We start from the raw sequence: 14264 nt of genomic DNA on the forward strand, positions 1-14264 counted from the left end.
TTGTGTAATAATGTGGATGACTGAAGGGAAGAGATACTGCCTAGGAAACAACTGGGAAAAAGAGGCAGGAGCTCCCATTGGCTTGCAATCAGAGAAAGAAACTTAGGAAGAACCCACCCTAATGAATGAAACAATTAAAAGTGGTGGCGGAAAATTTGTATTCAAGATTCTGTTAATATAGTTTTATAATAATTAGCTCACATGTCCTGTCTGGTTTACCTGAGAGCATTGACATTTTGTTTCCGATTTAATATCTCATGCAAAATGGCTACTGATTTTTTAAAAAAATGTTCTTTCACTTGGCAGATATTTTTTAAGAATGGCGGAAGCCCATCAAGCAGTTGCGTTTCAGTTTACAGTAACACCAGATGGAATTGATTTGCGCATGAGCCATGAAGCTCTTAGGCAGATCTATCTATCTGGGCTTTATTCCTGGAAAAAGAAATTCATCAGATTCAAGGTAACAGAGATAAACACAGATTTGTACTTGGGGCAGGGCATGCAACAAACAAGCCAATGCTGCACATCCATATTGCATGATTTTTTTTAAATCTTTACCATTTATTAATAACCTATAAAACAATTATGGACAATCCCAGCTCTTCTGTTTTAAATTCTATGAAAGAAAAATGAAATTCTAGAAATAATTAGGATGCTTCAAGATTTTTTAAACGTTCCCTATGTGTATCTATATTTCTTTACCTTCATATTACAGTCTAACAGCCATTGGTATTTTTCTTACCTTCTTTCCACTGAGAGTTTTGCTTCACACTATCCATTAAATGACTTTTTTAACTGATAGAAAACATATTCTGTAACATCATTTTGGATGTCTGAAAGTTGAGTCATGGCAACTGGACTTGTTCCAGTTCACAAAACATCTCAAACCAACAACAAAATAAGTCCAGTTGCCAGTGAATCTTCATTGACATCATTTTGGACAGTTTGTTTTTCATGGCATACATATATCTATACTTTTGGTGAGTTGGCTTACAATTATGTAGATTGCAGCTTCCCTGCTATTTTTTTGTAAGTTCCAAAACTACCAGCATTGCAATATTCACCTATTGCCTGCCCTTTTTCTTCCTACTCCGAAATAAATATTTTTGCTAACAATGTATAATAAAGAAGAAAAATAATGCAAGGCAGGCTGCATCCATATGGTAATGTCTTCCAATGTGCTGGGTTCATTCTTTGAAAGTTTGAGAATGTAAAGTGATGGTTTCAAAAATCAGAAAATAAAGTATCAATATCTTCTTTTTCCAGAATGGCATAATCACAGGAGTCTATCCTGCTAGCCCATCCAGTTGGCTCATTGTTGTAGTAGGAGTAATGTCAACTATGTATGCAAAAATAGATCCTTCACTGGGATTAATAGCTAAAATCAACCGGACCCTGGATACAACGTAAGTAAACTTCTGTTCTTAATTTGTCAATATCAATTAATCTTTTTGACCATTGCTGGGGGCGCTGAAGCATTCAAAATTTTGGTTTAGAATAGAAGTGTCCTCGATTTACAACCTTTCGTTTAGAGAGTATCTGAAACTAGGATGGCACTGAAAGAAGGGACTTAAGACCTGTACTCAAAGTTACAGCCACTGCAGTGCATCTGTGAACACGTAAACAAAATTTGGATGCTTGGCAATCCATTCCCCCCTTGCAATCATAATAAAATGCAGGTAGTCCTTGATCATTCAACCTCTGAAGTTAACCAAAGTAACAATACTGCTGAAAAAAATAGCTTTACAGCCTCTTTATGATCATTTACAACTCGGCAGTATCCCTCAGTCATCCAATCACTGTTACAGTCAATTTTTTTTTTTTTTTTTTACATTTATATCCCGCCCTTCTCCGAAGACTCAGGGCGGCTTACAGTGTATAAGGCAATAGTGTCATTCTATTTGTATATTTTACAAAGTCAACTTATTGCCCCCCCAACAATCTGGGTCCTCATTTTACCTACCTTATAAAGGATGGAAGGCTGAGTCAACCTTGGGCCGGGCTTGAACCTGCAGTAATTGCAGGCTACTGTGTTCTAATAACAGGCTCCTTACAGCCTGAGCTATTCCGGCCCTTACAGCCTGAGCTATTCCGGCCCTTATACGTTCTCCTGTGCCCAGTCTGGTTTTTCTCTCTCTCCTGTGGAGCTGAAAATGGAAGAAAGGGCCTGCAAGAATGTAAGCTGTTTTACACATTGAAAACAGTGTGATTGTGCTGGAAGCCTGGAAGTTATGGGCACACTACACAAACAGCATTACAACATTCTCTTGAAATCTCTTTCTCTCTTAATTTCTCCGTGAGGGAGAAGAGGCAGGAGAAAAAAGTGATTTCTATAAGCAGACTCTCCTTTGCCTGGCCCTTTCCCACTGCCAAGGTGATGGCATTTGCTCTTGATGCTTAGAATACAAGATACCTTGACATTTCTTGCTCTCTGCTCTCTGATCTCTTGATGGAAATAGGAAGAGGAAAAAAGCAAGCAATTTCTGTATCAAGCAAGCAAGCAATTTTTTTTCCTTCCCCTCCCACAAAGCAGAAAGATTGGAGAGGAAGATATTTAAAAAGATTAGTGTTAAATTTTCACCCTCTGTCTAAATTTCTGCCCTTATTGCCCCCAAAATTTGAGCTTGTGGTAGATGAAAATCATTCAGATTCCTTCATTTTTGGATATAAACACTGAAATATTTTTAATGGATTTCTGAAGATAGTCATGGTGGCTTTTTCTCCTTAATGTTTAAAAATCATTGTCAATGATTAGAATTAAGGCCTGGGCATTATGTTTGCTGTATACTTTCATTAAAAAAATAATTGTATTATCGCAATACAATTTTTCTAGAAAAATTGGAGAAGGCATAATCAAAACTTCGTTTTGGTACCATTTTTAAATACAAAAAAGAGAAAAATGTTTTTGAATAGGTATTCTCTGAAAACCAATAGAACTAGCTTTCAGTATCTATAGACTGGAAGTCATCCCACCCCCACTGTTATCCCCACCCCACTTGGGACAATATATTTTTAATTACCAGTGGGTTGATAAATTTGTGGAAGTTTGCAAATTTTACCCTTAATAAGTGTTCCTTTTTTGATTAACAGACCCTTCTTTGTATATCATGGTTTTAAAATTCTGAAATTGTTGACCGATGCTTTAATTTCCTCTCATTCTTCTTCTTTTTTTTTTTTAACAGTGGCTATATGTCCAATCAAACGCAGAATATTGTCAGTGGGATTCTGTTTGGGACAGGGCTGTGGGTGACTCTTATTTTCTCAATGCGCTACTCTTTGAAGATGCTGCTTTCATACCATGGTTGGATATTTGCAGAGCATGGAAAACTTTCTACAGGAACCAAGATATGGATGGTAAGATAATTTTAACATATACTTGAAAGTGATGTTGATACAACCTTGCCTACTATAACCGCTATTTGAGGATTTGTTTTCAGAATGGCAACATTTGTTTAAAATATGTATTTATTATTATTTATTTATTATATATTAATTGGATTTATATGGACATTTATTTAACCATAGGAAATTTGGGTGGCTAATGCCACATAAAGTCTACAGTATTTAACATTTTATAATTAAATTAATCACAGTAGTTTTCCCCAGGGGGATAGTGGTTTTTATATTGTGGAATTTTAATGGTGGAGTTCTTCATGTGTGACTTGGGGAGCCATATAAATGTATTTCATAAGTACATAAATAAAAATATTTGTAATTTAGGAGTGCAATATGTATTAGATTAGTAGAGGTAGTCCTCGACTTCCAACCATAATTGAGCCTGCAGTGATGGTTGTAAAGTGATCAATGTGATTTTATGACCTTTTTTTTGCAGTGGTTATTAAGAGAATGCCATGATTGTTGCGGGGACCCATTGTTCACTGTGGCCTGTTCTTGCCAGAAACTAGAAGTACCATAAATGCTGGGTTTTGATGAAAACAATATAATTTATGGTAACATGACTGGGGCAGAGCAAACAGCCATAAATGTGGGCTGGTTGTCAATGACCCAAAATTTGCTCACATGACCAGTGGGAGGGGCTCTGTCTATCAGAAGTTCAGAATCACGTCATAAGTACCTTTTTGGAGGACCCACCAACTTTATCCACATAACTTTTGCTAAGCGACTGGTCATAAATAGAAGGCTACCTATACTGTAAACCAGCTTTTTTGTTGTGAAGCATACCAGATCTATTTATCTATATACTACTAAAATTCCTGTTTGTTGGTTTGTGACCTTCAATTGGGCAAAACAGTAGCTCATAGGGCAATAATTTTTGAATCAACACTCCTCAAATGGACTAATTTAACAGAAAGCACCCAAAAACCATTACTCCCATGGAATTGAAATTTTAAAAAGTTGTGACCTCTTTAGTATCATTGCACTGCTGCACAGTCAGCTGCGGTCACCTGATTGTCATTTCCCATACTCCCTGCCAGCTTCCCACAAGTAAGTGAAGAAGTCATCGGGAAGTGTGAACTCTTCTAAGGTGATGACAGCACCGTGTACCTCAGATGATTGAAATTCAACAAATCGAGTTATTTCTGACTACACTTCTCAATAGTTGCATGGTACAAGAGATGGGAGGTGCAGATCCCTGCTCTCTTTCCTAAATCCCTTTGACTTCTGCACCCAATCAGCTGGTGCAAGTCCCGATCTTAACAGCATTGGGTGGTGAGGGAAGGATGAACTGCTGGCAAAATAGGGTTGGCTGGGGGATTCCGGCAGTCAATGGATACGTCTCACTTTCTTCCTGGAGGGAGAATACCTTGGGGACATGCTGGAATGGGGATCAGGGATGCAGTTTTCCTTGCTCCCTTTGTTCCACTTCCCTCTAGCACAGGGGTCTCCAACCTTGGCAACTTTAAGACTTGCAGTTTTCCAGCTCCCTTTGTTCCGCTTCCCTCTAGCACAGGGGTCTCCAACCTTGGCAACTTTAAGACTTGCAGTTTTCCAGCTCCCTTTGTTCCGCTTCCCTCTAGCACAGGGGTCTCCAACCTTGGCAACTTTAAGACTTGTGGGCTTCAACTCCCAGAATTCTTCAGCCTGCTTTTCTGGCTGAGGAATTCTGGGAGTTGGTCCACAAGTCTTAAAGTTGCTAAGGTTGGAGACCCCTGCTCTAGCAGGCAGTTGCACAGGTCAACTGAGGAGATGAAAGAGGAGGGGGAAGAGCTTCACTGTGGCTCTGCTGAGGGTCATAAGGGGAAGAGAAACAGCACCACCTTACATTATATGTAGAAGGAAGAATGTCCTAACCTAATGGGTCATGGGTTGTCTACTAGGACTTCAATTATATAGCAGGGGCTTAGAAATATTTATATAGCAGGATTATATGCAATTACCTCCTATGGTTCATACAAACTACCATTTGTGTTTATTGGTAGAATATAAATGGAATATATATGAAAGTATCTAAAATTTTAAATACTTCTGTGAATAATAAAAAAGCAGTTGCATACTAAATGTCTGATAGTTTACTTCAGAGATAATTTCAAGACTTTTTCATTTGAATACAGGCTGTATCTGAAGGGTAAGGCCCAGAGCATTGCTTTGTCATAGCTTAATGTTTCCATTGGCTGAGTATTTGGCATGGCCTATAGTTCATTGCTTTAAAACTGTTTTGTTTAAACAATGCTATGCTTGGGCATTGTTAACAACTGTAACTAATACATTCTGCTGTTTTGATTTTTACTCCTGTTTATAAACAGGAAATCATTTACCATTACTGAAATGGAAAATGTGTGGAGAAATTCAGCTGATAATTGCTTTCTTTCTATAAGGACTAAAACCCTTAAGTTTTTCAACAATATTAACATAATTGGATGGCTTGTGCCTTCCTAATCTCATCAGATGTTCTGGATTTCCACTGTTGAAGTCTTGCGCATTGAGGGGACACGAGGATAAGGAAATTTGTTTTACTTTAAACATTAAATTGTCCTGATCATTCAATATTTTCACCTAATCCTTATTTCTCATAATTTTTCTAATTTAGTTATTAGTATTTTTTCTTTTTGAAAAATAACTTTGAGAGAGAGCTGGTTATTGTAACAAGTTAATCTCTATCCTTGGAATGAGGAATTTTATGTTCTGCAAAATATCAGAAATTATAGTGTAATTATTTTTGTGATAGCAATGCTTTTAGGAGACAACTTTATAATGCCATGTTAAAGAGAATTCTACGTGCAGGCAAAAAATATCTTCCATTCAGGCAGTGCCTATTGTGCTGAGCCATTGCTTTCAATGGATAAGTAGGACAAGAAGGATAAGCACTTCATGAGCCAGAATTGAAAATGCCATGACATATTTTTCAGTGCACAATGGCTTATTTTTGAAATTTTATGTTTCTTTTAGTTATGAATATTGTCTATATGAGTAGGTATAAACAAATGGAGTAAAAACTTCCGTAGTGTGATAAAATGGAAAACTAAAACATCTTCTGAGCAGTCTAAAAATTATTTAACATTATTCAGAATCTTGGTGTGACCTGCAGGGGGATCTGCCTGTTGGGCCTTTCCTTCTGCATGTATCAGACAGGAACTATACAAAGACACAGTCTACAGCTTTCTCTGGTGATTTTGGTGCTACTGTTCCTCTCCTTATGACATGACAGAAGACAGCAAAAACCGAAAAGATGATACACAGCACCTGAAACACAACACCTGAAATTGGTCAGATCATCATGATTACTGCCACAGTAGTGCAGATCACATAGAAGGACTTGTAATGGAAGTGGAAAATGGTATTTCAACATCAGATTAGAAAAATTCAAACTAAGCTGACTTTGCCTTTGGCTTGGGCATGAGAGGAAAGCTGTGTCAAGCTGATGTGTCCTTCAAGAACAATTAGTAAGGAATATTTGAGCCAATGGTAAAGGCACATAAATGTGTCCAAAGCATACTCCACATGCTTAAGGAGTTCTTTAAAATAGACTTTAAAAAATTTCAGGGAGAAGCAGAGCAATGGAAAAGTGGAAATTACCCACTTACAAAACTTTCTCCACTGAAAGAATGTACTCATTCCAATATACTGTCCTTCAGCAGTTGTGCTACTAACATCTGTTGTCTGTAAAAAAATTGAAAAGTCTTATTTATGTCGCACTGTCAGTGTGCATACTATGGACTTTTGTAGAATTAATGAAGATTTTTCCCCTGAAGCAGTAAAACGGGGAGTGGGGGCAAGAGAACAAAGAAATATTAGATGTAATTAAAGCTCAGTTAGAATTGGGAATTGTGCTGCCATAGCCAAGGGCAAAAATATTTTTGTTCAAGAGGATAACAGTTTTAAATTTTAAAAACTATAGATTTATAAATCTATAATCTATCATTTTCACTAAACGAAGTGCAAAGGCACAATGGCTTATTTTTGAAATTTTATGTTTCTTCCAAGTTGAAGTATATAGAAGCAGATTACAGTAAAAAGAAGAATAACATATATAAAACAATATATTAGCACAATATAAAACTACATCCTGAATGATGTTTCATATTATGATAACATATAATGCTCTTATCTATATTAAAAGAATGGTGAGAGGAAAAATAGTTTGCCAACACTCCTGGTGAAGATAATTTTTTCATCTAGTCTGCAAAATGTTATTTTTCGTGTTTTATTTCCAGGCACTTGTGAAACTTTTCTCTGGTCGTAAACCAATGCTATATAGCTTTCAGACCTCATTACCACGCCTTCCTGTTCCAGCTGTAAAGGATACTGTAAATAGGGTAAGGTGAATATTTGAAACTTTTCTCCCTAGACATTTATATTGGGGTAAAAACTAATTTGGATTTGCTTCACCTAAAGACTTCTACCAGGGGTGGGGGGAAATAATTTTCCCAAACTTAATATGGTATTTTGTTAATTTCAGATACAAGTAGAATTGTAATTATTATTTGATTTATTCACTGATCATGTTTTTGCATTGGTTATCCAAGTGTTCAAATATCCAGGTGTATGTTTGAGAGGGGGGGGGAGGGAGGGAGAGTGAGTAATTCAGCTATCCAGAATATATGTTGTAAAATAATGCTCAAGATGTTTTGAAGATGATAGACATATTTTTTCCTACTGAAAATGATCCAAATTGATTGTCCATGGACTAAATGGTTATGACTTTGGGCAGTCAGAAAGAGAAAATCCAGTTCAGAAAATAGCTTAGCAGTCAAACAAGGTCAAACTCAGTCCATATCTTCAGGTATTATGGCTAAGTTACGCAAAAGAAACCAATATATGGAGTGTGTGTATATATATTTATATGTGTGTGTGTGTGTGTGTGTGTGTGTGTGTGTGTGTGTATATATACCATAATATATATATAATGTATATAAGCAATAGATGCAATCTACATAGACATATATATATATATATTGCATCTATTGCTTATATATATATATGCAATAGATGCAATCTACATAGACTTCTGTAAAGCTTTTGACTCAGTAGTACATGATAAACTTCTCCTAAAACTAAAATTCTACGGTATCTCAGGACCTCTCCACAATTGGATAACAGCTTTTCTATCAAACAGACAAGAAGTAGTCAAAATTGGCAATGCTCTATCAAATCCTGTTCCTGTCAAAGACTACTTCAGCTTCAGCTTCGTGCTTCTGGGAGCAAAGCCTGAAGCTGAAGCCTGAAGATGACGAATGAGACATATATATATAACCAATAGATGCAATCTACATAGACATACATATATATATATATATATATATATATATATATATATATCCATTTACATTTATATCCCGCCCTTCTCCGAAGACTCAGGGCGGCTTACAGTGTATAAGGCAATAGTCTCATTCTATTTGTATATTTTTTACAAAGTCAACTTATTGCCCCCGCAACAATCTGGGTCCTCATTTTTTACCTACCTTATAAAGGATGGAAGGCTGAGTCAACCTTGAGCCGGGCTTGAACCTGCAGTAATTGCAGGCTACTGTGTTCTAATAACAGGCTTCTTAACAGCCTGAGCTATCCCGGCTCTTTATATATATATATATATATATTGCATCTATTGCTTATATATATATATATGCAATAGATGCAATATATATATATATATATATAAAAAGAGCCGGGATAGCTCAGGCTGTTAAGAAGCCTGTTATTAGAACACATACATATATATATATATAAGCAATAGATGCAATCTACATAGACTTCTGTAAAGCTTTTGACTCAGTAGTACATGATAAACTTCTCCTAAAACTAAAATTCTACGGTATCTCAGGACCTCTCCACAATTGGATAACAGCTTTTCTATCAAACAGACAAGAAGTAGTCAAAATTGGCAATGCTATATCAAATCCTGTTCCTGTCAAAAGTGGCGTTTCCCCAAGGCAGCGTTCTTGGACCAATACTCTTCATATTATACATTAATGATCTCTGTGACCATTTTACAAGTGATTGTGTTCTCTTTGCTGATAATGTCAAACTATTTAACACCACCAACAATACAGCAATCCTCCAAAAAGATCTGGACTTTGTATCTGAATGGTCTAAAACTTGGCAACTCCAAATCTCAACCAGCAAATGCTCAGTCTTACATATTGGAAAAAAGAACCTAAACACTAAGTACAAGCTTGATGGACATTACCTTACAGATGACCCCCACCCTGTTAAAGACCTTGGAGTTTTCATATCAAATGATCTAAGTGCCAAAACCCACTGCAACTACATAGCAAAAAAGGCTCTAAGAGTTGTAAAACTAATTTTTTGTAGCTTCTTTTCCAAAAACTCTACACTACTAACCAGAGCATACAAAACATTTGCTAGACCTATTCTTGAATACAGCTCACCTGTCTGAAACCCATATCACATCTCTGAATTAATACAATTGAACGTGTCCAGAAATATTTTACAAGAAAAGTTCTCCACTCTTCTGAATGCAACAAAATACCTTATGCCACCAGACTTGAAATCCTGGGTTTAGAAAATTTAGAACTACGCCGCCTTCGACCTGACTCATAGAATCATCTATTACAAAGTCCTTCCTGTCAAAGACTACTTCAGCTTCAATTGCAACAATACACGAGCACACAATAGATTTAAGCTTAATGTTAACCGCTCCAATCTTGATTGCAGAAAATATGACTTCAGTAATAGAGTTGTTAATGCTTGGAATACACTACCTGACTCTGTGGTCTCGTCCCAAAATCCCCAAAGCTTCAACCAAAAACTGTCTACTATTGACCTCACCCCATTCCTAAGAGGTCTGTAAGGGGCGTGCATAAGAGCACAAACGTGCCTACCATTCCTGTCCTATTGTTTCCTTTTGTTATATCCAATTAATATAGTTATTACATACTCATACGTATGCTTCTATATTGTATAGTTATTTCATACTTATGCTTATATATACTGTGCGACAAAATAAATAAATAAATAAATAATCCAGAATTGGAAAACTAACTTAAAATCAGTCACTGTCTAAGTTTTAAGCCACAATTGAAACCATAGTTTTAAATTAACTGACTCCATATTATAGTTTTCCATCATGATATAATTGGTAATAATACACATGTGTTGTTGCTGCTGCTGTATTGTGAAATTATTACTTGGAAGATTGCTTTTAGCTGTTGTTTGAAGAGAGTAAGTGTGGAGAGACATTCTTCAGGTAGACCTTGCAGTGTTGATCCCAACTCATTTCTTCTTAATGATTTTAGTATTTAGAATCGGTGCGTCCACTTATGAACAATGAAGAATTTAAAAGAATGGAAAGTCTTGGCAAAGATTTTGCTGTAAATCTGGGACCAAAGCTACAGTGGTATCTAAAATTAAAGTCTTGGTGGGCTACAAATTATGTAAGTAGGTAAATCAAGTGCTTTCATGAAAACATATTGTTTTAAGTTACACTAGTTTAAATTTTCCCGATAGTTACTTTGTAAAAACAAAAAATGTGTAAGATTTTTGTGTGTGACATCTAGAAAATAGAAGGTGATAATAGCCCCTTTGATGTGCTTACCGACAAAACTGACTTTTAAAATAATGCTCGAAACATTGACTGATACTGTTATGCAATTTTCACTAGCTCTCTTGTTATCAGAGTGTTGAAAACAGCTTAGGATACCTAAATTAAACTTGCAAATTATTTGTTTTCTAGTTTGTTTCTTGTTTGTTTATTTAGATGATTTATAAAACAACTAACTTTAAAATCAAGACATACACAAGAAACACAACAATAAAAAAAGATGGACCCAATGAAAACACCTAATGTTTTCTAGAGAAGTCAGGTGCTAACTATTCTCTAGAAGGCCATAAAAATGGAAGCCATTAATGCCTTGATAATAGTTAAGCTTCTCCAAAGGAGAGAAGCAACGACCAAGGAAACCTGCCTCTGTTCCTCCTCCTGTTATATATCCTGATAGGAGGAGACTTTTAGCAGGCACTTCGTCTTAGTGAAGTTAATTATTTAGGTTATCAATGTTCGCCTAGTCCAGTGATGGCGAACCTTTTCAGCACCAAGTGCCCAAACCGGAATGCACGTGCGTGTGCTGGAAACCCAAAGACCAGCTGGCCGGCATATGCATGCCTGTTTTTTTGGCCGTTTTCCTGGCTGTTTTGGGGCCAAAAAACAGCCAAAAACCAGGCCATTTTTCAGGCCATTTTCTGGACCAAAAACAGCCTGAGAATGGCCTTGAAAAGGCCCGAAAATGGAAACCAGAAGAGCATCTGGCGACAGCATGCGTGCCCACAGAGAGGGCTCTGTGTGCCACCTCTGGCATGCGTGCCATAGGTTCGCTATCACAGGCCTAGTCTCTTGTGTTAACTTAAACTCTGAGCATGGAACCCTTAATCACAAAACTTCAAATAAATTTGCCAACATTTACTTTAATCCATCTCTGACTTAGTTTCCTGGCTTGAGAAGTGCAGTTTTTATATGATTTCCTGAAACGATTTCTACACAATTGCACTGAGGAAACCCCCACCCCCACCCCAAAAAAAAATTCATTAATCATAGTAGAAAAGACTGATACATGTAATTGAGGGTCAGCCTGATCTTTCAGCCCTTTGTGTTATTTTCCTTAGCAAGTATGTCAACTTTTGACAAAGCTTATCATCTACATGTTCATTCCCTATATTCTTTTTTTGGCTGCAATATTACTTGGAAGCCTTGCAAAAATAAATCAGCGTCAGTTTCATATTGTTCTGCAGTAAGCCAAAAACCAACAACAGCCACCCTCCAACAACATGACAGGAGTTTTCTCAGTCACTTTTCCAACAACTCTTGCCAAACATTAACCAAGACGGTGTTTTCCCTTTCCCACAGGGAAAGAAAGTAAGGTTAGATGAGCTTTCTTTCAAAGCTGTTCTTATGTAAAACCAACACAGGCACCCAAAGCAATCAAGTTATCATAATTTGTGGCTTGTTTGAGAAGGTAGAACTAATTGTATCTGAATGTCTTTTGATATTCTGTTTGAGTTTCATAGATAAATGAACCAGATCATTTCTTTGTTGTAGGTTAGTGATTGGTGGGAAGAATACATTTATCTTAGAGGACGTGGGCCTATCATGGTAAACAGTAATTACTTTGCGATGGTGAGTGAACTATTCAGTTTAACCACAAATTGGCCATTCGGCTGGAATAAGGTCATAACTAGTCTCCCAACTGACATGTACTTGCCTGGATAACAATTTATGTCTATATAAGAACAACAAATGTCATTATTTCAATGTATCCGAATGTAAATCAATGATAACTCCCTTTGCTTCCCATGTTTGGTATATTAGGGATGTGACGTTTAGATCATTATTCAAGTATGCTACTACAGGGACCTGTAAGAAAAAAAAACTTCCTGTATTTTGTGTGTACGTTTGTTTCCTTATTACTGGAACAATATTATTGCTTCTGGATATTTAAAAGGTCCTCAAGAACATAATACTTTAACATCTGTTCCTACCTCTTCTTGTCATCTTTCAGGATTTTCTGTATTTTACTCCAACTGCTGTACAGGCAGCTAGAGCTGGCAACGCCATCCATGCTATCTTGCTGTATAGAAGAAAACTGGATAGACAACAAATCCAGCCAGTATGTAAATTTTCCATTTTTTTGAATCCCGTAAATAAGAAGTATTATTTCTATTGACAGATTGCTGAGAGGAAAAATAAGACATCTGACTGGCATATGTAAATATAATGTGTACGTGACCTGATAAGATAAATGAAAAAAGCAGGATGGTTGAGTAACAGAGAATTAGGGACCAAATTAAAATTAATTAAGCCAGGAAGGGTGTTTTTTTCCAGGCTCATGTAACTAAGCTATTTTGTTGTTGTTGAGTCAGTGGGTGTTTAATCCTATTCACATAATAGCAGTAAAGTTCCAATTTTAGAACTTAGGATAAAGAATTTTGAAGAGACTTTTGTGCATCCTGCAAAAAATCTTTGTGTATCTGTATTGAATAGTCATCTACTTCAAGGTCAGCAACTTGATGCTTACAGGCATCATGATACCCATTGATTCAGTTTTATTTATTTATACCTCCATGCACGCACACACATGCATATACACACTAAAATTGTGCCAGGCCATGTGTTCTCACAAGGCTTTGGAAGAATTAAGCCATTTAATATTTTTAGCTTTCTTTTAAATTAAAATTATATTATTTAAATAGAATAGAATAGAATAGAATAGAATAGAATAGAATAGAATAGAATAGAATAGAATAGAATTTTTATTGGCCAAGTGTGGTTGGGCACACAAGGAATTTGTCTTGGTGCATATGCTCTCAGTGTACATAAAAGAAAAGATACGTTCATCAAGGTACAACATTTACAACACAATTGATGGTCAATATATCAATATAAATCATAAGGATTGCCAGCAACAAGTTATAGTCATACAGTCATAAGTGGAAAGAGATTGGTGATGGGAACTATGAGAAGATTAATAGTAGTGCAGATTCAGTAAATAGTCTGACAGTGTTGAGGGAATTATTTGTTTAGCAGAGTGATGGCCTTCGGGAAAAACTGTTCTTGTGTCTAGTTGTTCTGGTGTGCAGTGCTCTATAGCGTCGTTTTGAGGGTAGGAGTTGAAACAGTTTATGTCCTGGATGTGAGGGATCTGTAAATATTTTCACGGCCCTCTTCTTGATTCGTGCAGTATACAGGTCCTCAATGGAAGGCAGGTTGGTAGCAATTATTTTTTCTGCAGTTCTAATTATCCTCTGAAGTCTGTGTTTTTCTTGTTGGGTTGCAGAACCGAACCAGACAGTTATAGAGGTGCAAATGACAGACTCAATAATTCCTCTGTAGAACTGAATCAGCAGCTCCTTGG

At 36.5% G+C, this 14264-nt stretch overlaps 1 protein-coding gene across 3 annotated transcripts in view; it reads left to right on the forward strand.

Moving 5' to 3' along the window:
- Positions 1-14264, forward strand: part of CPT1A (carnitine palmitoyltransferase 1A) — a 54887-nt gene that overhangs the window by 9263 nt on the left and 31360 nt on the right. For all 3 annotated transcript variants that reach the window (XM_058156466.1, XM_058156459.1, XM_058156473.1), the window contains 7 exons: positions 307-460; positions 1267-1406; positions 3183-3354; positions 7614-7715; positions 10656-10793; positions 12452-12529; positions 12912-13019. In XM_058156466.1, coding sequence (XP_058012449.1) covers positions 320-460; positions 1267-1406; positions 3183-3354; positions 7614-7715; positions 10656-10793; positions 12452-12529; positions 12912-13019 — 879 coding nt within the window. In that variant the 5' untranslated portion in view covers positions 307-319. The remainder of the gene's footprint in view (positions 1-306; positions 461-1266; positions 1407-3182; positions 3355-7613; positions 7716-10655; positions 10794-12451; positions 12530-12911; positions 13020-14264) is intronic.

This window comes from Ahaetulla prasina, chromosome 1 (assembly GCF_028640845.1).
Source record: "Ahaetulla prasina isolate Xishuangbanna chromosome 1, ASM2864084v1, whole genome shotgun sequence".
Classification (NCBI taxonomy): Eukaryota; Metazoa; Chordata; class Lepidosauria; order Squamata; family Colubridae; genus Ahaetulla; species Ahaetulla prasina.